This window comes from Panthera tigris, chromosome B2, assembly GCF_018350195.1.
Source record: "Panthera tigris isolate Pti1 chromosome B2, P.tigris_Pti1_mat1.1, whole genome shotgun sequence".
NCBI classification, from domain to species: Eukaryota; Metazoa; Chordata; class Mammalia; order Carnivora; family Felidae; genus Panthera; species Panthera tigris.
The window spans coordinates 85,887,007-85,913,990 of NC_056664.1; the positions used below are offsets into that span (position 1 = coordinate 85,887,007).

A 26,984-nucleotide genomic window follows, 5' to 3' on the forward strand; every position below is an offset into this window, starting at 1 on the left:
TTTAAGTTTTTAAATAAATGTGATTGCCGCATTGTTGTCATTAAAAGTGTCTTTTAAGAAATAATTTGCATAACAAAGTAGTTAATAATTTATTTGTTTGGATTGTTGTTTAGTTTTTCTAAAGAGAAAAGTGGGATTTTATTCTGTGAATCAAGGAGAACACAAGAAGACTTTATTAGGACTTCTGAAATGAGGGATTGCCTCCACTGGTTGAGACAGAAAATATGAAATCCTATGGCCCAGTAAATCTCTCACTTGCTTTTGAAGTCATAGACCACCACTTGCCCCACTTTAATGGTGAGCAAGCAACACATTAGGGATTGAAGTAAAAGAGATGTGATTGGATTAATACAAACTCTTCAGCACACCAAGAAACAACTCAAATTAGTCTCCTAACAATCACAGCTCTGAAGATAAAGAGCAGCACATTATTATGTAGAGATGTTAGAGAAACTTAGATTATTATTAAAGAAAGAGTAGCAGAGGATTGTTAATAACTGGTTTCAAGAATATAAAAAGTTCTGTAAAAAGGTTGACCAGATGTTTTTCATCTACATGGAGACAGAATCAAATTAAATGGTTGCAAATTACAACAAGAAAGATGTAAATTATACCTAAAAAAACTTATCCACTGGGGAAGGCTATTGAAAAAGAACAGTTATCTTTCACCAGTTCGGTATAAAATTACTTGGGAGTCAGAGGTTAAACAAGATAGTTATCTGCCAGGGTTTTTCTCCCAGCATGAAATAGACACAAGGATCCCCAAATAAAAAAGGTCACTGCTACCACAATAACAAGATATACACATTATAATCTTACTCTTCCCCCTTTTATCATTATGCCTTTATTTGAAACCAGGGAGGAACATGATAAAGTAAACATGGGAAGCACAGCTAGATTAAAGAGGTTGAAAAAGATGGAAATGAATGGGGAAGTTAAGAAGAATTCACAGAAAATGATTTGTGAATAATAGGAAACCCAAGGACTTTCATTCATGCCCAGTTCTGACGTCCTGAACAAATTATCTAGAAAACATCCCAAATAAAAGCTTCCTGAAACTGAATACAAACCATTTTAGACACATGCTCTATTTTTCTTTCTTTCTTTCTTTCTTTCTTTCTTTCTTTCTTTCTCTTTCTCTCTCTTTCTCTCTCTCTCTCTCTCTTTTGTTCTTTCTTTCTTTCTCCCTCTCTTCCTCCCTTCCTCCCTTTCCTTCCTTATAAGGGTTTAAAGTGTTCAGCGCTCCCAGAAGGATAGTTGACTCAAATATTTCAGGATCTTATACTAAATACTTCAGTGGAGGGGCACCTGGGTGGCTCAGTTGGTTGAGCGTCCGACTTCAGCTCAGGCCATGACCTCGCAGTTCGTGAGTTCGAGCCCCGCGTCAGGCTCTATGCTGACAGCTCAAAGCCTGGAGCGTGCTTCAGATTCTGTGTCCCCTTCTCTCTCTGCCCCACCCTTGCTTGTGTTCTGTCTCTCTCTGTCTTCCAAAAATGAACACACATAAAACAAAAATTAAAAGAGCAAATACTTCAGTTGACACATCAGTTGTGTTGCCATGCCTTAACAATTAGGAGTTAACTAGATTGCAGGACTCTCTTCTTAAAACTGGACTTTGAGAAAATGTCTCAACAACATCTCAAGACTTTTTCTTTCAGGAACTATTTAAAGCTGAAGGCATGCTATTTTGGCTCCCACTTCCCTAAGGCTATAGTTTAAGAGATAAATCTTGGAGCTCATCAACAAGAAAAAATGGTGCCTCTCTGAGACCATGGCCTTTTCACCTTGCCAGCTAGTACATTCAGCTCTGCCTTTATTAAGTAAAGGTGAGGAACTGTATTTTCCTTTCTTCTCTGCCCCATTCCCATCTTCTGTCTCAACTAAATACATTCCCAAGATTATGTTGCCTGCTAAAAAATATATAAGAAATATGGTCACTCTGAAAGAAGCAGAGAAAAATTGATATACATTCAGTCATCAAACATTGTACCAGTTCTGTGGCTAGCAGTGATAGTTCTTTACATACAGATGTCTTGAGCATGCCATTTCATGTAGATTTAACAAGCAGTAAAGAGAAAAATGCAGAGTTTGTTCCTTAAAACTACTCTGGCTTTCTACCTAAGCCATCAAATGTTAAGAAATGTAAATACATAAATGCACGCTATGTTCTAAAACAAGTTCTACCTGATGCTTTAGAGCAGGAAGTTGCAAACTTTCTGGAGCAGGCCAGATGTAAGTATTTTAGGCTTTGTGAGCCATAGGGTCTCTGTTGCTGCTACTCAACTCCGTCATTGTAGCACAAAAGTGGCTATAGACGATGCATAAATGGATTGGTATGTCTGTAAAATTTTATTTACAAAAGCAAGCTTTGGCTAGATGTGGCCACTGGGTATATCATTTGCTAACCTTTGACTGAAACAGTCCCTTTTGGTCCTTTCTTTCTTTCTTTCTTTCTTTCTTTCTTTCTTTCTTTCTTTCTTTTTTTCTCAGGTATTCTCTCCTTACACCTGCTTTTCTCAAAATCTCTGATAAAGCCCAAGAGAAAAAGGGAAGCATCTTCCAGTGTGGCATCTTCCAATCACCGAGCCATGCCTCTTGTCTACCTGCTTCTGACTTGCTCTTCTGGTTTAAGTTTGAGGGTAGCATAACTGGGATCTGGGGCTTCCCAGTAAGGACATTTAGTGGTGCTGCCTGGCTGCCCTGGGTTCCCCCCAGCTTCTTTGGTGCCGTGACCTTGCAGGGGTCTGGCAAGGCTGCCATGCAGTCTCAGGCCAAGCAGTCCACCTTGCAGCTCCACAGAACCACCTCACTATATCATGACATTCCCCTCTGGCAATTCTCCCAGCCACAGTTTCATCTACCCACACCATATGTGAGCCAAGGGCAGCTTGGGGAAACTCCCTCAAAATCTGAAGTGTCTTACTACACTTGGCCATGCTGACTTGGATGGCTCTTGTGGTTTTTAAGAGGTCTCCCTGCTTTCCTCTGTGTTTAATATTACACTTAATTATCTGGCACTCCCTACTTAAGCCAGAGTTCAGAGGCCTCCCCTCAAACTTAAACCTAGAAAACATCCCGAAAAAGGGATGTTAAAAGGGAATAAAGGCATTTGAAAATCTCTCCAAATAGTAACTGGACTTGCACCGTGTACTACATGTCAGAAGCTGAAAATCACATTCTCCTTTCCCTTTTTATTTCTTCTCCAATATATCCTAAGTAAGTTATTCCATTTTGCCCCAAGATAGGTAGACGGGCCAGCCTATGACAAAGGTCATGCACTGAGAAAGTTCAGACAAGAAAATGTGTACGTCGTTTTCAAACTATTAGTCTATTATATATTCCCTGATGTTTCTTCACAACAACCCATTTAGGTAGATGTTGTTATTCCGGTTTAGAGATGAAAAAACTAAGGTTCAGAGAACATTGTAAAGCTTGTGCAGCTACTGCACAAGTGAACAGAAGGTCCACCTGCGTCTCCGGTCCCACACCCAGTTCTCATTCCACCGCCATTCCTGGGAGATGCAGGAAGCTCATTGCAAAGAGCGAGGGTCTGAACTCTGGCCCTAAATCCACCAAATACCAGTTCGGACCATTTTAACAAATTCAAGAATTCTCACCCTTTGCATAAAATCATTGGAAGTAAATGAGATGATGATACTAACTGCTTTTTCATCAAGTCCTGTCTGTGTGGCAGGCAGTTTCTAAACACTTGGATTATCTCCTTTAATTTTCAAAACAATCCTGTAAAGTAAGCATTAAAATTATTCTTATCTTATGGACAGTGTATAATAAAGTCCTCCGCATAGAATCTGGCACATCATGAATGCTCAATAATACTAGTTATTTCCTTAATTATTACTCTTCTCTTAGAACCATACCCACCAATAACATTTATACAGAAATCTTTACCCAGAGTAGGAGCAATTCTTGATTGGGAGCCTTTGTCTGCTTACAATGTGGGAGCAGGGTGAGGGATCCTCCCATTTTTAAAGGGACTAAAATAGTATCAGACTTAACAACAAACTTCTGTGTCCTCCTACACTGCCATTTGGCTTGGGTCCCCTTGCTGCTCAACCTCCCTGGGTTCAGACAGCTGGGACACAAAATGGCAGAGGCCTGAAGAAGGCAGTAAAAGAACGTGTACCAGGATGGCTGAGACAAGCTGTTGGTTCCATTCAACATCCAAGGCTTCTCTTTTCTTTTTTCTTTTTAAAAATTTTTTAAGTTTATTTATTTATATTGAGAGAGAGACAGAGACAGCGTGAGCAGAGAAGAGATAGAGAGACAGAGAGAGAGAGAGAATCCCAAGCAGGTTCCACACTGTCAGCACAGAGCCCGATGTGGGGCTCAAACTCACGAACTGTGAGATCATGACCTGAGCTAAAATCAAGAGTCAGATGCTCAGCCAACGGAGCCACCCAGACACCCCAAGACTTCTCTTTTTAATTTTCATTTCTATTTGAGTTATTTTAATTTTAATCCACTTGATGATTTGATTTTGGACCATTTTTCATTTTGAATTCTTACTATCACAACTTCCCCATATCATGAAGAGAAGAGACATTGCCTTATGGACAGTCTTGAACCACAAGTCAAAATTTGTGGTTTGAAGTTCCTGTGTCACTAAATATGTACTATTAGTGATAATTTAACCTCTACGTATCTATTTCGTAACTCTATCAAGCTATGAAATGAGACTGTCAGATTAGATTATCACAAAGTTGCCTCCCAGCTTAAAATTGTTCCTTAATTATTTTCTATTGCCTTCAACACAAATGCTCACAAATCTCTTCATCATTAGTCAGTGTATGTCTTGCAAATATTTCCATTGTCAACCACCTGACAATCATTAATTAAGGAGCCTCTAACTCTAGGCCTTGAATAATGCCATCATTTTTAGAAATAATTGTTTATGAGTCTCAATTCCTTATTCAATTTATTATTTAACTGAAATATAAATGGAAGGAATATGAACTATAATATCTAAGAGTTTCCTAGCCCTATCAGTATGTTAATTATTTAATATAATAAACAATGAAGGAGCATCAATCTCCCTTCTCCTTGCTTCTCAAAACAGATGACTCGGTTTTTGAACTGTTCCTATTTTGTTTCACATTAACATCTATTTTTAGAAATTCATAGAATCATGTTTAAATACTATATTGTGGAACTTAGGGTCTAACAGGAGAGGAACACAGGCAAACCACCCTTAATCTCATTATAATAGAAATGCCATGTTAGAGAGATGCATAGCGACTATGGGAGCAGAGAAAGTCTTTCTTATTAAGATAATATATTGTAAAGTATTCATTATTCGATAGGGTTGTTATTTTGCTACTAGTTTTTTTGGCTTGTGAGTTCTTTAAGGGAGCTTAAATATATTCATTGTAACATCCATTTATAACACTGTGTCATATAAACATAAGAACTTTAATTAACAAGCATTTATTGTGTACAAAATTTTGGGTTAGTTATTTTGCTAACTGTAAAAAAAATGGAATTTTAATACACAAGAACAATGAAAATTAAGAAAATGAAAATGACAAAAAATCACTCACTCCCATAGGGAACACCTGAAAAAAAATGTTTTCACAAATTGAAGGTCGAAGAGGGGCAAAGCACATCACAGAAAATGAGTTTCTTAATCTCATGAAGCCAGATTTGCCTATTGAGCATACAGCTTATGACAAAATAATTGTCCAGTAATTACTCTAAAAGATGGAACAAAATCAAATTAAAATGGAGCAAATTGCCTTTTGCATTTTGGCCAATGACAAGTAGTGACACATTCATGCTGCAAAATACCACTTTGTTTTTTCTGAGAGGTGACCACTTGCTCAGTGGTTAAGTGACTAGATTACTCCAGGCAAAATCTCTTACAATTCTGTCTCTCAGAGGAAATGCAAAGTTCATTACTGCTACTGCTACAGGTGGCCATTTCATATTCAGCAGTGAAGAAGTATACTTCTGGAGCCATATGCATGTATGTGTAGCAAATATCACAGCCCCTGATTATCGAATGCTTGCTATACACCAGGGCCTGTTCCAGGTGATTTACATGTATCAATTAATCTTACATGCACAAATCTGGCAGGTAGGTATTCTGATTTTTTAGATGAATAACTAAGACACTGGGAAAGATTGAAAATGTTGCCCAAAAGTTTCATAGAGAGCCACAGGTAGATCCTGGATTGAAAACTAGGCACTCGGTGTCCAGAGCAGGTGTTTTCAGTCACAGAACAATGTGCCATGTGCCCCACGTAGTCCAGAAGCCAGTTAATGGTCCTTTTTTTCATATCTTTTAAAGCTACAGCCTTGCACTTAATTCACATAGCATCAAATTGAAAAACAAGTTTGAGTCAGATGAAAATATCTTGAGTAAATCAGTTGCCACCTTTATAATTAGGTACTTTTAAATTAGAAAAAGACAAATAGATGATGAGAAGATCTGCCTGTGGCTCAGATCCCAAAGGGAAAACATTCAGGATTTGTTTCTCCACTTTTCATGCCCAAAAAAAAAGATATGGTCATTATACTTAGATAATCAGTCCTATTATCATATACACACAGGTAACTGAATAGTGAGTTCATTCATTCAGGAAGAGGAATATAGCTTTTTGTTGAAATAATCAGCCTATGTGAGGGGGGAAAAGATACTCTACACAAAATAGCAAGGGACAATAAAACATGAAATGCCTCAGAAAAAAATAAGTGTGTGAGACACAACCAACTTTTACTCTGGGATATGAACAACTTTAATACAATGACATAGTAGTACACTTTCATTTAGAAGAATAAATACTTTGGTGTGCCATTGTTTCCAATACTGTAAGTAAACATAATGAAATATTTCTTCAAAGTACTAATCAGATTTTTTTAAGGATGGACTTGACAAAAATAATTCTAATGTTATCTGGAAGAATAAGTGATATACAGTTGAAGAAAATAATTATAAGGGGGGAAACAAATACAAACAATTTAAAACATGCTATAACACGACAATCAACAGACAGATGAATGGGATGGAATAGCTACCCTTGAAATAAACTCATACCTGACCTGAAATTGTTTGAGAAATAAACCATTGTAAAAGAATGTGCAAAGGAAAGGTTATGCGATAAATATTGTTGGGAATAATTGGCTGGGTATTTGAAAAATATATTCAGTTGTTCCTTACCATGTATCAAGTATGAAGATAATCCCCAAATAATTATAGAGTGTAATACAAAACCAACTGCAATCAGAACCTAGAATAATATATTGATTTGAATGAGCTTTAGTTATGAAATAATTTCTAAGTATAAATACAAAAAGAAGCAAAGGTAGAAAGAGATATATACTGAAGTGCATACAATTTAATTTGAGTGCACAAAACTGGAGGAAATTTAATAACCTTGTATCATTAATAATGCCAAAAGAAAATCAAAGTACCACTTACCAAAAACTTTGAAATATGAAATTTAAAAGATACTGTCATTGGTATGTATCATAAAAGTTCTTCCAATTTAACAAGTTGCATGGTAAAAGTAATTTGGAAAATAGACAAATTCACAATCCATTTTCAAAAAGTATAAATAGTCAACAAGTATGATCTTACATCATAGTCATCAGAGAAAAGTGAATTAAATGAAAACTTAACAAATTATATATTCCTTATCAAATGCAAAATATGCACACATACCTCAAAAGATAATACTTAGTATGTCTAAATTCTGACTAGGGGAGCTCTTTACTTTTTTAGGGAAAGATATGTGCTCTTATATATTTTTAAAGGATGTGTAGCTTTGAAATTGTTCATGCTCTTTTATCCAGTTTTCCCGTCTTAAAACCAATCCTAAGGAGATAATCAGAAATATAGTCATAGATTTACTGTATAAGTTGCATATTATAATATTTTTATTATGAAAAAAGCAAAAATAGTATTTATGACCAACAGTAAGTGACTGGTGAGTAATTTAACAGTATATTCATATGGTGAAAGGTTATCCAGCCATTAAAAATCAAGTTTTTTCTTGGTGATACAAGCAAATTCTCACAACTTAAAGTTAAGTAAAAGAAAAAAAATGCAGGAGAAAAATTATTTAAATCTATTAGTTCTCCCTATTGTTTGAAAACATAGCATACACTTGATAATTGAAACTAGATAGGTGAATAATTAACTAAATAGATCTTTACAATAAAGACTAGAAAGAAAGACACACAAAATATTATTTCTGTGAGTTGCTTTTATAGACTGCTTCTGTTTATCATGTTTGTGTATTTTCAAAATTGTATAGCAAACATTAAGTTAATGCAAAGAATCAGACTGTTATGTGAAACTCATTTCTATTAGAGATTGTTCCTAGTGTCAAACTTTACCAATATTTTAAGGATGCAGTCATAAATAAGCCAGGGAGAAGTCTGAAATATCCTACTAATTTCCATAAACCCTCCTTTTTGCATCATACCTGGTCTCTGGTCCAAAATAATAGAAGTCCCCAGTGGCAGCTCACACAGTAGGGAGTATTTAAATTTTAAAGTATCTATTTTATATGTAAAAGTCTTATAGCTTATTTGACACTCTCCAGGGAACCATGCCTCATAAATCCATCCAAGTTTAGATTCATTTACAATAAGCAATCCTAAACCAAGAACATCTTCTTCAAAGTATTTCATAGATAAGAGTTCTCCCTTCCAGCAAATATGATTAGTCTGTTGGCTTGGAGGTCAAGTTATCATGTTTACAAAGACATTGAACCAGGTCACCTGCCTTCTTAACCACCCAATCCCCAGGAACATCTTCTTGGTAATCAGGAGGGATCACAGGCTAGCTGCTTTAACAGCTTCCTCTCCAACATTGCTTTGACAGTAAAACTTTTTCTTTTTTTTTTTTTAATGTTTATTTATTTTTGAGAGAGAGAGAAAGAGATAGAGTGTGAGCAGAGGAGGGGCAGAGAGAGAGGGAGACACAGATCAGAAGCAAGATCCAGGTTCTGAGCTGTCAGCACAGAGCCCAGTGCGGGGCTGGAACCCACAAACTGTGAGATCATGACCTGAGCTGAAGTCAGACACTGAACCTACTGAACCACCCTGTTCAATAAAACTTTTTCAAAAGAGAGAAATTTTAAAAAAAGAAAAGAAAAAGAAAAAAAAGTCAGTGTTTACTATGAATTGGAGGAAAACAAAAGCAGTATCAGTGACAACAGTTAGTGGTTCATTACAATAATCAGGGAAATAAGTGAAGCAGGCCCAAACAGTGAAGTAACAGTAGATGGAGAAAGTGAATGAGATTTCATAACTAGCACATTTGCAATGATTAGGTGCAATAATTGACTGGATGTTGGATAACAGAGTTGAAGGAATGAATAATGACTTCCAGTTGGAGGCTTAGGCTTAGATAGGTATATGAATGATGCATCCATTTGTAGAGATAGCTGAGCAGTGTTTGAGAGGGTGCAGGTTCTTTAGTAGAAGACAAAAGAACTGTGATTATATTTAAATTCTAATGGCAAACAACCATTAAGATAGAGAAATTGAACATTACAAAAAAATCAGAGATAATGAATGGAATGAGGTCACTTGACTTATTTAGGTTCCAGATAATGAGGAAGAATCAGCCTTGGATGAGAGAACAGTTGCCTTTTCCAATGTGGTGGGAGGAGAGAAGGGTGTTCTCTGTTGATGTATTTCCTTTTCTTTTTCTCTATTATGTTTATGGAGTATGGTGCTTTCTTCTGAGTATTCAACAGCTTGGTAAACTGAATATTCAAAAGATTATTTAATTGGAATGAAATTAGAATAGGAATGTTAGTTAACCCTTGAGGAGACTTATTCAGGCTATGGAATAAGTGAGGCCAGTGATACAGTGATATAGTATATGTACTATATACTATATGATATATATCACTATATGATATAGTGATATAGTAAAAAACCTCCCCCCACCTCCAAGGATGGGAGTACTTGTATCTCAAATTTAAGGGTCTTTCACTCTTGCAATTTTTTACTTCTAAATTCCTCCTATCTTTCTTCTAATAATATCATCTTTGTTGAGTATCTTAATCAGTTCATTTTCAGATTACTCCGTTGCAGGTTGATTAAACCTGATTCTTTCCTACAGACCTCTTTAGCCACACTTTTATTGTGTTGTTTCTTAAGCTGTTAATTTCTTCGTGGTTTATCCTTTCTATTTTAGTTCTTACTGGCCTATTCTCTTATTATAGATTTAACTTGAAGTTTCAGAAGCTCCTTATTAACTACAGTGATGTGTTATTTAATCCCAGTAAAGCTGGTGCTAATTAGTTTCACATGAGTTCAAAAGATGATCAGCCTGTAAAATTTGGTCTGATCCAGAAACTGTTGTCATGGCAATGCCCCATCTAATATAGTGTTTACCTCTATAGGTAGATAGGTTCTTTTGTTATGGCAACCTTCTTATTAGTATCTGTTAACATCCTTTGGTGTGCACGATGGTGTGTTGTTTTTGTTTTCATTTTTGTTTTTGTAACTGAAAAAGCGAGAATTTTATGTTGGAGAAAGCGTGTAGGAAAGAGCCAAGGAACATAAAGCAGTTTGTTTCCCGTTTTATTTCCTTGCCTTGCAAACTGGACTAAAGCCTCTTTTGGTAGCAGACAGAGGACCAGAAATTAAGGGAAATGTTCTGAGAGAGACTGTGTGAGTGTGTCAACATAGTCAAAGCTGCTGGAGACAGTGACAGATTTTGATTCAGATAGCCAGTCTTCCAAGTGCAACAGGAACCCAGATACCCTGACACTCAGAGAGTTAGAGGACAGGGGACAGTTGGGTTTGAGATTCTAGGCTCACACATATTATGGTAGGAGTAGAAGTGAAGCTGCATTGGGGTACCTGGGTGACTGAGTCGGTTGAGCTTCTGCCTTCAGCTCAGATCATGATCGTGCTGCTCATGAGTTTGAGCCCCGCAATGGCCTCTATGCTGATAGTTTGCAGCTTGGAGCCTGGAGCCTGCTTCAGATTCTGTCTCTGTCTCTCTGCCCCTCCCCTGCTCATGCTCTCCCTCTGTCTCTCTCAAATATGAATAAACATTTAAAAAATGTAAGTAAAAAAGAAGTGAGGTTGCATCAATTGGATTCTTAGACTAGTGGTAGCCAAATGAGCAAGAAGGACAAACCCAGGGCAGAAGGGGACTACTGAGGCCAGACAGGTTTGGCTCCATATGAAACTCCCTCCCAGTCTTTTACACAACTGAGAGACACCTTGAAGAGATTATTGGTAGTAAGACTGATGAAAGTCAAACAATCATAATATGGTCATTAAAAGCACATGACCTAATGCAGTAGTCTGGTGGGATACAGGGAATTTGTAAATTCTTACAGAAAAGGAATTCTTTATTCCATTTTAAATAATGGATGGTTAAAATAAATGCTTGTAAATCCTTTAAAGTATATTAAACAATGACATTGTGTGCACAAACTATAGGATATAAGTGAAATTTTTATTGGAATATTTTTTTAATTTTTATTGAATTTTATTAAATTATTTGAATTTGTATTGAAAGATTCTCTACCTTTATTGTTTTTGGCCACCTGGCTCTTTGAGGCTAGTTAATTTTCAAAGCTGACTAATCAAAGCAGCACATAAGGAATTCACTTGAAAGAGATTGCAGCTATGAGGAATACACTATCAGAGAAGCCTTGGATTATCAATTACAAATGTGTCAATAATTCTTTGTTTCCCTGGAATTGTTTTATAACTAGACTAATAATAAAACAAAGTTAGACTCCTCCCCTGATCCAATTCACCCTTCTGCATTCTCTTGGGGACAGGAGGAGAACTATCTAAGACTTCTGGTTTTCTGTTTCTGGCCATTGTTTTCCAGAATAAGAGTAGAAATGAAGTGTTGGTAATCTAGTTTGTTCTAATGAACAATGACTTCAGAGAAATACATGTGATAAAATAAATTTTAAATCCCATAATTCATAGAATTCTTTTCAATTATAAGCTGGAATTCTCAATTTTCAACATGTGTTTTTAGAGTTTTGGAGTCAAGCCACTAAAGTCCATATCTTGATTTATTATCTACTGTGTGATAGGAGACAAATAGAGGTGCATCAGCTTCCTGGTCTATAAAATGAATATAATTATAGTGTGTATTTTATCTTGTCATTATGGATCTGAAAGAATTAATATTTGTTAAGTGTTGGTTTAGAACCATGCTTGGCATATAGAAAGTGATATGTATTTTTTTTATTTTCTTAAAAAAAATTTAATATTTATTTATTTTGAGAGAGGGAGAGACAGAGCACGGGCAGGGGAGGGGCACAGAGAGAAGGAGACACAGAATCCAAAGCAGGCTCTAGGCTCTGAGCTGTGAGCACAGAACCCAATGCAGAGCTCGAATTCACAGACTGTGAGATCATGACCTGAGCCAAAGTCAGATGCTCAACTGACTGAGCCACTGAGGCACCCTGATACGTATTTTTTTAATGAAGAAAAACAAATATGATTTTCCTGAAAATAAAGTGATAAAAATCTATATGAATGTCTTAGCCTGGTGCCTGGAACATTACAAGTGTTCAGTAATTGTTAACTATTTGGTCACTCAAAAAACATTGGTTGAAAGCAAAGGTATATCGGGTTTGACTAGGCACTAGAGATTGAATCCTGAAGAAAAACACCCATTGTCTGTTGTATGAGCCTAGTTACAGTCAAACAGAGGCAATAACACCAATCAAGTACACAAATATAGGTATACCTGCTATTGTGGTCAGTGCTTTGCAAAAGTGACACATGGGACGATGAGACATGTACTTGGCCTTTGGTTTACTGTGGGGATCAGTATTGGGAGGTCCTCAGGAATCCTTCAACAAAAAGCTGCCAGGGGAGCTGAGGGATGAAAAGTGAAAAGGAGGAAATCAACAAAGAGAGAAGAGAAGCTATTCCAGGGAGAGGGAGGAGCTGGTGCAGCGAGTGTCCCCATCTGTGCACGAGGGCCAACCGTGGCCATGGAGGGAGTGCAGAAGGGAGCCTGAGTTGGAACAGAGGCAGGTTTCCCATCACCCAGGACTGTTTAAGCTACAGTTAGACACTTTTGCTTTATCTTAAAAGTAATTGTAATTCATTGAAGGACCTGAAACAATGTGATCTGTGGTTTGAAAAAATGACTCGACTCAGGGATTCTCAAACCTTAGTGTATTTTAGAAATCACTTAGAGGGCTTTTTAGAATGGATTGCTGGACCTCACCCCAGTTTCTGATTCCTTATATCTGGGGTCGGGTGGGAGAATTGCCTTCCCTACAAGATCCCAGGTGATGTTGATGCTGTTGCACCTGGTCTGGGGACCACACTTTCACAAACATTGCTCTACTGCATTGTGAATAAATTGAACTGATCAAAATTGAGTGCCAGATGTACTGCTGAAAAGCAATGTCAGCAGTCTAAACAGGAGGTGATAGATTTTGGACCTAGGGAATTAGAAAGAAGTCAACTAATCTAAGGAATAATTAGGAGACATCATTGGTACTGGGTAGGGTATACATTTAAAAGACAGGGAGATGTAAGGAAAAATCTACTGGGTTAATCACTCTACTTTGTCATCTATAAGGAAAAAAGTCTCATCTTCAGAGTTGGGAACGCATAGTAATATATCAGCCCAAAATGAGAGTTTGGGATTTTTGTAAAGGCTCTCTTGACCTTCACTGGCTGGCTGTTTGGGGCTAAAACCTGACAATAATCATAGCACTGGTGCTGCCAGCCAAATTATAAAAGACCATTGGCCCCAAGGAACACCAGAAAGCATGTTCTGGGAAAATGCCAGCAAACACCGTTGGCCCTGTCTATGGTATTCCCTCTGGGGAGGTACCACGTGAGCCAAGTGATGCTTGGGCTCAGTGTCAGATCTGATTGCTTTAGCTGCAGCAAAAGCAGGTAAATAGAGCTTCTAAGATGAATAAAGACAGTGACTGAGAACTAGTGATTACAAGTAGAAAGAGAAGAGAGCAGATAAAAGATCAAACTAAAAAAGGTTCATCCCTGAATGGAAAGAAATTTCAAAGAGAGTGAATGTAGAAACCACTCAAGATGAAGAAATTGGCAATGCCGGAAAAATGGCAGTTGGCCAAACAAATGTGTAAAACAGAAATGAAAGGGGGCGAAAAGAAAGACATTTCTGAGCATTTTGGAGTAATATCCCTAAAGATGAAAACACTGCAGAAATAAGTCAGGGAATCCTAGTATGTGCTAGAGTGCATTCTGAGGAATGTTCAGTAGAAGCATTGGGACCAAAATCTGGCATATTTTGGTGGTAGCTTTTCCAGTGTTTGGAGGAAATAAAAGAGGCTCACCCATGGAAATAGCAGAGATAATATCCAAAGGTCTTTGAGAAAGGTTCACAAACACAAATTTGATAGCATTCCAGAGATCATCAACCTGTGTCTTCTTGCCAAAAAGTAAATGGCATCTCTCCCAAAGACAGGAGGCATTTGGCTCAGATTCTAATGGGGGAAATTGTGGGAACTCAGAGCAGGAATGCCCATGAGAAAGGTTCAGTGGAATGTGAAGTGTCAAGGGAATCTTTGAAAGTGAAGTGATGAATATATAAAGTTTTACAGTGCTTCGAGGCAGAATATAATCTGGTATATAGTATAGAAAGTATGAGGCATATTTTTATTCTTGTAAAGGATCTTAGCCTAAACGTCATAGGAAGCAATAAAAGCAAAATAAAACAATAACGAAGACAACTCCCAAAAATAAAACCGTGAAATTTAAATGATAAACATTCAGTGTAGTATTCAGAAGACTTTTGCAGAATCCATATGAGTATCAGGACACTAAACCCCATGATGATTATGTGGAGAACAAATTGTTCTTTGAGCCTGACCAAACAGGTCAGTAATAGCCCAATTAGATACCACAATACTTTAATCTGGGTGGGGTCTATGGCTTAACTTAAAGTGAAGAGATATGTTTGATGTTTTAAGAATTTATATATGTTTTTTTTAATCCAAATAATTATGGACATATTTTGAAAGAATTAAGTAATATACTTCATGTCCTGCAGGAATTAAAAAAAGAGGAGAGAAGATAATTAGTTGGGGTTTTGTTGGCTTGCTTGCTTTCTTTGGTTTTGTTGCAGTTGTTTGTTTGGATTTGTTTCAAGCACTGAAAACAATTATAATAAACATACACAAAGAGGAAATTATTGCAAGTTTATGGAGTAGCTCTTAGAGCTAAAGGAATGCCAGAAGAAGGAAGCCCAGGAAGGCGGCACCCCAAGCAGCAACTTGGAGGCAATTAGTAGACTTTACTTAATTGTCTTATAAGGAAATCCCACTGTGATTAATCAGCCCCAAGATTTTTCCCTCCTGACCCTTCCTTTCAAGTTTCAAAGTCCCAGAAAAAGAGTTTGAATGATCTGGATCCTCTGCTCAACATTGGCTAGGAAAGGGGGAAATATCACTCTCTGTAGTCCCAAAGATTGCACACAGGAGAGGAGAGGTAATATCCCAGTAGGAAATAGGGGCATTTTATCAGAAGAAGGGAGGCGATCCAGAGAGTGAGAAAATGTAAACAGGAAAATAACTCTGCCTATACTTGTACAGCTTCTCAAATCATGTTAAAAGAAACTCACAAGAAATTTTAAAATAGCAGTAATTATTTTCATTTTCATATATCTGCTATAGAATCCTTTAATTATAATATGCTTATAGAGGAATCTTTTGTATAAAGGGTGATACCATGAACAAGTGAAAGACCCTGTTTATAAAATTTTTATATTACGTATTTATCCAGATGTTATTAATAATGAGTTATGTTTTGAACTTAGAGGAAATTCTGCATGTGTATGTGTGTGTGCATGTGTGTGTGTGTGTGTGTGTGTGGTTAGAAATGGTAATAATTTGGGGATTCTGGGTGGCTCAGTAGATTGGGCATCAGACTCTTGGTTTTGGCTCAGGTCATGATCTCACAATTCATGAGTTTGAGTCCCACGTCTGACAGCAAGAGCCTGCTTGGGATTCTTTCTCTCACCCTTTCTTTCAAAATAAATAAATAAACTTTAAAAAAGAAAAAAAAGAAAAGAAAAGAAAAGAAAAGAAAAGAAAAGAAAAGAAAAGAAAAGAAAGAAAAGAAAAGAAGTGGTAATAATTTACATAGAAATAAGAAGGGATCTATAATTCCAAAAGAATTTCAGCTATGGTAAGAGCTCCGATTCTTGACTATAACAAAGAGTAATAATATAATAGCAAACACTTACATAGTGCTTTTCCTGGTCCAGGCATTATCAGAAGCACTTTGCAAATTTTATTTTATTTAACAGGGAATAAGTCACAATGGGTGACAGTCAATTTTTTTCCTTTAACTATTTCTAACTTTATCCACTGAATTTTTTAATGATTCATTTCTTGTCTTTGGGGCTGATCTGGCTTGATCTGAAGATCCCTAAGTGGGTCCAAAGTTCTGTTCCTTTACACATTTTTGCCAAGGATGAAAAGTTTTGCTGTATCAGGAATCATTTAATTATGCACCCACACAACAAATAGGGAATACGTGATTGTCAAACATATTGACTCAAGAACTCCTAAGGGCATGAGGGAAATTCTCTTCCAACCCCACATGCCTGCAAGCGTGAGCCAGAGGTGGGTTGAAGAATTAGGGGGTGGCTGCAATGTAGGAATAAATCCCAAGTGGCAAGTGACAAACCCAACTGTTCTTTTAAGTTTTAGGCAGGTATTGAATTCGATTTTAAAATATACACTTGTTTCTTTCCATTTGAAATAAGGATTCAACACACACACACACACACACACACCCAAAAAAAGGAACCACTATTTCTTGAAGAAGGCTCCTGTTCTCTTTGGTTCACATTTCTCTCCCAATACCTTGAAGTATATTTATGACTTGAGAATCAAACTTGAACCTTTTCTATTCCAAGCTCTCTTCCATTCTTTATCACTCAGTAGAGCATTCCTACAAATGTGAATGAAGGTAGTTTCATGATGGAAAACAGAATCATAGGCACACCAAGGCCCATCAAGTTGTACTTTTACCAAAGATTGTGTTAATTTTTAATGCCAATGCCTTTAAATTATATTCTTCAATAGTACTGGAGACTATTAAAAATAATTGAAAAGTTTTAACTACATGATTTATTGTTATAATTTGCTTAATGCTATAAATGTATTGGTATCTCAGGTGAGAGCAAAAGTAACACTGCTGTGGGTGCTTTAAAAATAGGTTGTATTGATTATAGCAATTCAAGATGTGTTAGGATCCAACTGAATTTTAGTTATGAGGAGTAGGTGAAAAGGTTCCTGTCAAGGAGATGTCAGTATGGTGGTTCCAAGAGGCAAACTTTTCTGACAGTTTCTGTACAAAGCAGGGGTCACTAAATAACTGCCCCTACTATTCAGTAATTGACCCCGACAGCAATGAAAAGCTGAGGTGAGAGGTATGCAGAGAGTTAACAAGAAGAACCTCAATACAAAACGTCCAGGAAGCAGAACACAGAAAGGCACACAGTGAAAGGGACATTGTTTCTGCCTAGTGACCAATTTTTTTTCCTCATTTGGCCAAGAAAAGAGTCATGGGAATTAAAGAGTACTAGATAGATGCCAACTTTGACACGTGATGAAGAGAAGCAAAACTGGGAGATTTTGCTCATTTAGTGGTAAAATACCTGTATGTAACTGTAATGGTAATTATTCTCTAAAAGTTTACTTGTTAAACTCACAAAGACAGCAACTAAGTATATATTTCTTCAGTCACACTTGGTTCATTTTTGTTTATCTAGTTACTAAGAATTTTATCTTGCACATAGTAGGGACTCAGAAATCCACCCATTTGTTCATGCAACATATACAGCACTTAGTCTTTCATAGAGTTTACTTTCTATGAAACAAAATCTTTCATAGAGTTTACTTTCTGGTATTGTCAAGATAATTACATTCTCTGGCTGCAACCTGAAGAATCAGTAAACATAAAAATAGTGATCATGCCCCAACAGGAACCAGATGGCCTGGGTTGTTTGACAGTGTGCTCTGCCACGTATGAACTGGGTGACCCTGAGCAAGTTTCTTAACCATTAGAGGACTCAGTCTCTTTATCAATAAAATGGGATTACAGTGAGGATAAGTGTGTTTATGTACGTATGTTAACGTCAGTGCTAAGATCAATCTTTGACACTAAAAAGTTTCATATAAGTGTCAGGTTTCTTGTTAAGGGAAATTGCTCTAAATTTAATGCATAGATAAGTACTCCTCAATTATGGAGTAAAAGATAGAGGCCAGAGAAATCAAGACAATGAAACTTGAGGTGCTAAGTGCATCTCAACAGACTACTGATGTTTGTATTATTCAAAGAAGATTGTGGAAGGCAAGAAAGAGCAGAACGCAATGGGTAAGGTAGTTAGTCATATCTCTGGCCCTCAGTTTTCTCATCTGTGAAGAAGTGATAAAAGACCTTCTTGCTAGAGATTCTATGAAGATTAAAGGAAATGTTGTGTGCAAAGTGCTTGGCACAAGGCCTAACTGAGAGTGAGCATTTATTAAATGGAGACTATTAAAGTTGTAACCTGATCATAATGAATTGATATCACTTATGCAGTTTTTGCCAATGCATTTCGATTCAGAAAGCATTTAAGGAAACTTTCAATGAGAACATTTCTAAGCACCATTAAACATTGGTGCCATAGGAGGAAAAAAACCTAATTGCTGAGTCCAATCATGGATATTAAAGGTTAGTATTACTCCATTAAAGAGGAGATCCTTCTTCCAGTAAATTTTCTCAGTCTGTAGATCCCAAGATCTAGAAAAAAACCAAAGATTGTCCAAATATTTAAATTTATTAAGTGGGATCAAATGTACATGAACCTACAAAAACCTATTCTTGAATTGTGTCATATTTTTAATAATCTTTATTGCAAAATGTTTGTATTTTTACATCTGTGTTCATAAATGAAATACTTTTTTTAACTTTTTATATTTTCTTTTGGTAATAGGGTAATAATTGTCTTCATATAATGAGTTAAGCTTCTTTGCTTATTTTTCTGTTTATTAGATTTTTTTTTAATAAATGACAGTAGTATTCTCTAGTCATTGAAATGTTGATATCACTCCTACACATCATCTAGGTCTGCTGTTTGTTTTCAGTTACCACTTATCAATTCCACTTTTCTAACTGCTATTTGTTTAATAAGAATTTCTTATTAAAATTGGCATCTTTCTCATTTTTCTATTTGTGTAGATATATAACCATTCATTTCATCAGTTTTTCAAATTCATGAATGTAAAATTACTCAATATAGTCATTTCTTATTTTTTTATGTTACATCAAGAATCATTTAGTCTTTTTGATATTTAAAATGAACTTCTTAAAAAATATAAAATAAATTGAATTTCTTTTTTCTTAATTATTCTTGCCTGGGTTTCATCTTAGTATTTTTTCCAGTTTTATTGAGTTATAATTGACATACAACGCTTTATGAGTTTAAGATATACAACATAATAATTTGATATATGTAGATATTGCAAAACTATTACTACAATAAGTTTACTTAACATTCATCACTTCACATAGTTAATGTGATGTTAGTAATCACCTCAAATTTCTGCTCTCGATTTTAATTTCAATCCCTATCTTAATTTTTTACTTCTTATTTATTTAGCTTTGGATCATTTTTCTTTGTCCACTTTATTCAGTTGACCAATTTATTAATTTCCCCAAAACTGTGCAAACCTGGTAATTTCCTTTAAAGTAGTATTTTAAGTACATTCCACAAAATTTGACATGTAGTACCATGTCATTTAGTTATAAAGCGTTGAGATTTCATTCATATTCCTTTCTGGTTATCTCTTTAACTCAGGAGTTAATTAATAGTTTCTGGGGGCACCTGGGTAGTTCAGTCCATTGAGCATCCAACTCTTGATTTTGGCTCAAGTCATGTTCTCAGTCCTGAAACTGAGCCCTGCATTGGGCTCCATGTTGAGCTTGGAGCCTGCTTGGGATTCTCTCTCTTTCCCTCTCTCTGCCCTTCCCCCACTCATGCTCTTTCTCACCAAATAAATAAAACATTTATAAGTCAGTCAGAGAAAAGACAGATATCATATGTTTTCACTCATGTGGAATTTGAGAAACACAAGGGAAGGAAAAATAAGATAATACAGAGGGAGGCAAACCATAGGAGACTTTTAAATACAGAGGACAAACTGAGGGTTGCTGGAGGGTAAGTTGGTGGGGGAATGGGTTAAATGGGTGGTGACAGGCATTGTGGAGGGAACTTGTTGGGATGAGCACTGGGTGTCACATGTAAGAGATGAATTACTGGGTTCTATTCCTGAAGCCATGACAACACTGTAACTTGAATTTAAATTTTAAAAAAAAGGTACAGATTTCCTGGGGATGCAAGGTATAGCATGGTGACTATAGTAAATAATACTGTATCATATATTTGAAAGTTGCTAAAAGAGTAGATCTTAAAAGTTCTCAACACACAAAAAAAAGGTATATATATGTGGGATATATGTGGTGCTCATTTCATTGTACAGTTGACCTTGAACAATGCAGGCGTTACGGGTGTTGAAAATCCACATATAATTTTTGACTCCCCAAAAGCTTAACTATTAATAGCCTGCAGTTGACTATAAGCCTTATTGATAACATAGTTGACTAACACATATTTTGTATGTTATATGTATTATATACTGTATTTTTACAATAAAGTAAGTTAGAGGGAAAAAAATATTATTAAGAAAATCACAAGGAAGAGAAAAATGCACTTACAGTACTATAAAAAAATCTGCATAGAAGTGAACTTGTGCAATTCAAACCTGTGTGATTTAAGGGTCAACTGTATATTATTATGTTGTACACCTGGAATTAATATAATATTATATGTTAATTATACCTCAAAAATGAAACCAAACAAAAAACAAATCCAAATATATGCTATTTGTAAGAAATATACCTAAAGCAACAAATTTTTAAATGACAAAAATAATACATAAAAATAAACATTTAAAAATAGTTTCTGGACATAGTTGGTAGACACTTATTTTCCTTTTGTTATTGACTGGATAGCTAACTTTGATGGTAAGTCTCAGTCTTTGATTCCAAAATTTGTCCTAGGAGTGCTCCAAAGTATAATATCCAGAATCTTTGGATGAACAAAATCAAGCTTTACTACATATCAAATGTCATATGCTTTCAAAAAAAGCTGTATAAAAAAAATGTGATTTTTTTAAATGTTCACATAAATTTAGGTAATTAAATAAAGAACAATTTCTCCCTTTTTTTCTGGAAGGAAACATCTAGTGTTTCTTTTTTTCCCCCAGTATTGTTACTTATTCTTTCCATAAGAAAAGCCTCTAATTAATCAAACAAACTATAATTCCTAACCAATTTTTACTTCTAATTAAACAAAAATCAAGAACAAACAAAAAAGTAAAATCCCACACCCATGAAAGGCATAACCAAAGCAGACTTCAATACTTGTCAACTATTTGGGAAAAGCAGTAAAATTTATTGTACTAAAGGAGAGGTTACCCTTTAATGAACCCCAAATTTAGAGAAATCATGTAGCATTCCCATGACTAAAAATAAATAAATATAAATAAGGGAAGAGACACATTTATTACTAAAAATTCAAGTCTATTCTATTTAATTGGGAGTATTTTGGCAGAAACTCTAATAAACATGATGACTGACAGTGTGGCTTCGGACTGCAAAAAGCAGCTTTTTACCAAAGTTAAATTTCAACTGGTTTTTCAATCACATTTAGTCTGGGAGTTTAGGATAAGGACTTAGGGTGATCTCACTGTATAGTCTGTGATTTTATGAAATATTTTAATTCAAACATTTGAGCTATAGTTTAGAGTACCTGTAACATTTAAAAAAAACCCACAGAATGTTAATTTTGGACAACTTTTATGAAAGTAAAACTCCTTAACAAATTCTAAAGCCATAGAAAATCAGTCTGGATGTATTTTAATTGTGGAGAAAAAATAATAGGATTTTAAACTATCAAATCTATTTCTTTCCTGTGAACACAGTATATATCTTTTTCCTTGAAACAATTTTGAAGCCAGTCAACACCCAAAAATAAAAATATTATTCCTATCTCAGTTGAAAATTTAATGAATCAATAATATTATCTTAGCCAACAACATGGTAAACTGCATTATGACAGATATATAAAATTGATACAGAAATCATCTAAAAGCTTTGAAATATTGGAACGGAAGGCTTTCTGCATTTGTAAATCAATGAGTCTTGTGTGGGAGGGACTAAGCTATTTAAAACACTGTAACATCTTAAAATCTATGACAAAAGGGAAAAACTACTAATACTAGTTTTTATTTTTTTATTTTTTTAATATAATTTATTGTCAAATTGGCTTACATACAACATTCAGTGCTCATCCCAACAAGTGCTCTTCTCAATGCCCATCACCCAATACTAGTTTTTAAAACTCACAAGTTAGGGGCACCTGGGTGGCTCATTGATTAAGCATCCGACTTCATCTCAGCTCATGATGTCACCGTCCGTGAGTTTGAGCCCAGTGTAGGGCTCTGTGCTGACAGCTCAGAGCCTGGAGCCTGCTGCAGATTCTGTGTCTCCCTGTCTCTCTGCCCCTACCCTGCTTTCACTCTGTCTCTCTCTTGAAAATAAATAAACATTAAAAATTTTTTTAAAAAACCTTGCAAGTTCTAATAATACAAATCAAATTTGTCACTTTGCTGATTTTTAATTTATACCTACAATATAAATTACAACTATGTACAGCATTACAATACCACCTAAAGGAAAACAGTGATTTATAAAATATGATAAATAGAATTATTGCATTTAGTGTCATTTTCTTAAAAACCAAAGTCATCAAATCCATTAATGTCATATTAAACATAAACAATTCCAGTTCAAATTAGAGGAAATGTATACCAATACCAGCTTCTGCCAACAAAAATAAAGAAAGCCCTCCAGTTTGTCTGATTTAAGTCAGATAACCATGGAAACAAAAGAATATTTAAAATTATTTATTTTATCATTACGCATAGCAAAGGAAAGCATCACAGACTTCTTTCCTACCATAAAACTATTTACACCCATTTATTTAAAATTTTTTAATGTTTATTTATTTTGGAGAGAGAGACAGACAGACAGACAGAATGCGAGTGGGGAAGGGGGAGAGAGCGATAGACACAGAATCTAAAGCAGGCTCCAGGCTCTGAGCTGTCAGCATGGAGCCCAATATGGGGCTCAAATTCATGAAACGCGAGATCATGACCTGAGCCGAAGTCGGCCACTTAACCCACTGAGCCATCCAGGCACCCCTACACCCATTTACTTAGAAACACTAGCTAGAAGAGATACTGGTGTATTCCATTTGTAATATTTTCTCTACAGCAAACAATTGCCTTACACTTGGAGCATGTTGAAGAAAGGGGTCTTTTTCTTTCCTTTGAGTCTCAATCACTGAGATCTCGAGGTACTCTGAGAGAATCCTAGTGTCCTAGATGGTCTGATGAATGCATTAAAATCAAACACTGTGTTTTTGTACTCTTGAAAATACTCTTAAATCCCTCGAAATGTTGCTTGAGTTGGGGAGCTCATATTTCTCCTCCTGGCACTATGACATGTGAAGAGCACTTGTTATGAAAGCTTCGCACCAATTTTGTGTTGTTCCTTCTTCATCAGCCACTGTGCCTCCTTTTCCATTTTCTTCCTTTATTTTCTCTGTCTGCCATCTTGTGCTGCCTTAGAACTTCCGCTTGCCAGGCTGCATCTTCTTCTCCTTCCCATGCGTTGGTATTTTCCTGCCAGGTATCCAAGTTGCCTAATTCAGGAGACTGACGAATAAAAGGCACATATTGTGTAGCTGTTAATCTACTAGAGAAACCTGTGCTACCATCTGGGAGGCCAAAATGTAATGGTTCTCTCTTCTTAATAATGATTCTGCGTTTTCCTTATAGTTGGTGTCATGTCTTGAAAATAGTCAGGTTCCAGTTGTTCCACAGTATTTTGTTGTGTCATCACATCCCCATTCCCTCCTTCAATCTACACTTGTGGGTGTATCTTCATCCCAGGACGTCCACTCCTCAACGTCTGTCTGTTTAGGAACCGACGAATAGTCAACTGCAGTTGGCAAAGTTATTTGGTCTCCACTTAACTTCCGTCCACTGCCAGATCCACATATTAATCTCTTTAGGAATGAAAATAGTGTTGTCGGGCAAGTGCAAACTTTAAATAACTGAAACTGTGTGATAGCCATGGTGGGAATCAAAACCTGTCCCTCCCCCTCCCCCTCCCCAGGAGAGGCTCCCAGCTGCCCTGGTGCCAGGCATGCACACAAGGCCACATCTAATGTCTCTACACTAGTTTTGATCAAGATTTCAAAATATTTTAGTGAATCTGAAATCGTTAGGCCACATTATTTTGGTGAGAAGAATAATGAGCTTCTGAAGATCAGTAAGAATTTGATCAAAAGACAGTTTTGTAAACATATTACATATCTTTGTGTTCATATTCATAAGACGTGAATGTCAAAGGGGAAACACCTTGAAGATTCTTGTATTTAAAAAAGTTTTTAAAAGCTTTGATTCATCTTTTTAGTTTCAATCTACTATGATTCACAAGATCAATGCTGTTCTCCGTGGAATATATTTTGAGAATCCATTTATCTTTATTAACTAATGACATTTTAATGCAAAAAAAAAAAAAAAAAAAAAAAAAAGCTTGTTTTAATGACCCAATACCATGTTAAGTGAGACTGCCTAGTAGATCCTGGGTGTACTAACAGATTACTAAAAGTAAACAGGAAAAATGGTAAGAAAAAGTAAATGTTTAAAGTTAAACAGGAAGTTTTATCAAATTTTTGTTGTCAGTGTACTTAAATAAAAGACAAAATGAAACAAAGTAAAAAAGCGGATATCAAACCAAAAGTTGCTATTTTTTACAGGATGACTTGTGACTCACTTCGGACGGTGAAGATAACATGCCAAGAATTCCATCTGAACTACAAAGTTGTATCACAATCTCTAAAAGCACACTAGTGAATAAGTGATTATATTAACTAGGGAATGTTCACAAATCTGATGTGGTGTCAAAGTACTAAAGATTTTAGTCATACCTTCAGTGGTGACAGTCTTTGTTATGTCATTTGTGTAGACGCAAATAAAAATATAACAGGGAAGGATGGCATTGAGAAAGATGTAACTCAGCTTGAAGATATGCTGGTACTTTTATTTTATTTTATTTTATTTTTTTAAAGTTTATTTATTTTTGAGACAGAGAGAGACAGAGCATGAATGGGGGAGGGGCAGAGAGAGAGGGAGACACAGAATCAGAAGCAGGCTCCAGACTCTGAGCCATCAGCCCAGAGCCCGACGCGGGGCTCGAACTCACTAACCGTGAGATCGCGACCTGAGCCGAAGTCGGACGCTCAACCGACTGAGCCACCCAGGCGCCCCATGCTGGTACTTTTATAACAAATTCTGATTTATTATTTTTAGAGTTCAGGGGAAACTTCCTTTTAAAAGCAGTTTCTTGGCGTAACAAAAGCTCTAATTCTCTCAGTGGTTTAATAACACTGAAAAAGGAAAAGGCAATGGATTTTGTGATTAAGTGTATTCTGAGATGTACCACTTGTTGATCTCCAATTATGGTTAACATTTTGTCACTACCCCTCCCTATCTTTCTCTTCTGTTTCACAGAAAAAATTATGACATCAGCATCCAAAGGAATTCTCCGTCCATTTTTAATTGTCTGCATTATCCTGGGTTGTTTCATGGCATGTCTGCTCATTTACATCAAGCCCACCAACAGCTGGATCTTCAGTCCAATGGAGTCAGCCAGCTCAGTGCTGAAAATGAAAAACTTCTTCTCCACCAAAACTGATTATTTTAATGAAACTACTATCCTGATTTGGGTGTGGCCATTTGGGCAGACCTTTGACCTTACATCTTGCCAAACAATGTTCAACATCCAAGGATGCCATCTTACCACAGACCGTTCCCTATACAACAAATCTCATGCAGTTCTGATCCATCACCGAGACATCAGTTGGGATCTGACTAACTTGCCTCAGCAGGCTAGGCCACCCTTCCAGAAATGGATTTGGATGAATTTGGAATCACCAACCCACACGCCCCAGAAGAGTGGCATTGAGCACCTGTTCAACTTGACTCTGACTTACCGCCGTGACTCAGATATCCAAGTGCCTTATGGCTTCTTGACGGTGAGCACAAACCCCTTCGTGTTTGAAGTGCCAAGCAAAGAGAAGTTAGTGTGCTGGGTTGTAAGTAACTGGAATCCTGAGCATGCGAGGGTCAAGTATTACAATGAGCTGAGCAAAAGCATTGAAATCCATACATACGGGCAAGCATTTGGAGAGTATGTGAATGATAAAAATTTGATTCCTACCATATCTACTTGCAAATTTTATCTGTCTTTTGAAAACTCAATCCACAAAGATTACATCACAGAAAAGCTCTACAATGCTTTTCTAGCCGGCTCTGTCCCTGTTGTTTTGGGGCCGTCTAGGGAAAATTATGAGAATTATATTCCAGCAGATTCATTCATTCATGTGGAAGATTATAACTCTCCCAGTGAGCTCGCAAAATATCTGAAAGAAGTTGACAAAAACAATAAGTTATACCTTAGTTACTTTAACTGGAGGAAGGATTTCACAGTAAACCTTCCACGATTTTGGGAATCACATGCATGCTTGGCTTGTGATCATGTGAAAAGGCATCAAGAATATAAATCTGTGGGTAATTTAGAGAAATGGTTTTGGAATTAAAGTTTTCCATCATTTGCACACTTGGAGAAATTATTTTGATGAGCTATCATCCAAGTTTTGAGGATAAGAAGAGAGACAACATTCTGCTTTTGTGTCACAATTTATTTTTATCACTCTCTCTTGGGTAACATGTATATTTTGATGGAGATTTTTGAGAGCTCAGCATTAGCAATCACTCCCTTTGGTTTTAAATTATCCTGTATATACCTAATTATGTGCACTGAAAGTTAATTTA

General features: G+C 36.2%; 1 protein-coding gene and 1 pseudogene across 1 annotated transcript; one reads left to right on the forward strand and one right to left on the reverse strand.

Moving 5' to 3' along the window:
* Positions 1 to 224: 224 nt before the first annotated feature.
* Positions 225 to 26,749, forward strand: FUT9 (fucosyltransferase 9). Its single transcript, XM_042985324.1, has 2 exons — positions 225 to 297; positions 25,662 to 26,749. The coding sequence occupies exons 1-2, from the start codon at positions 225 to 227 to the stop codon at positions 26,747 to 26,749; spliced, it is 1,161 nt and encodes a 386-aa protein (XP_042841258.1).
* On the reverse strand, positions 23,602 to 24,229 carry LOC102953526 (annotated as a pseudogene).
* Positions 26,750 to 26,984: the final 235 nt, after the last annotated feature.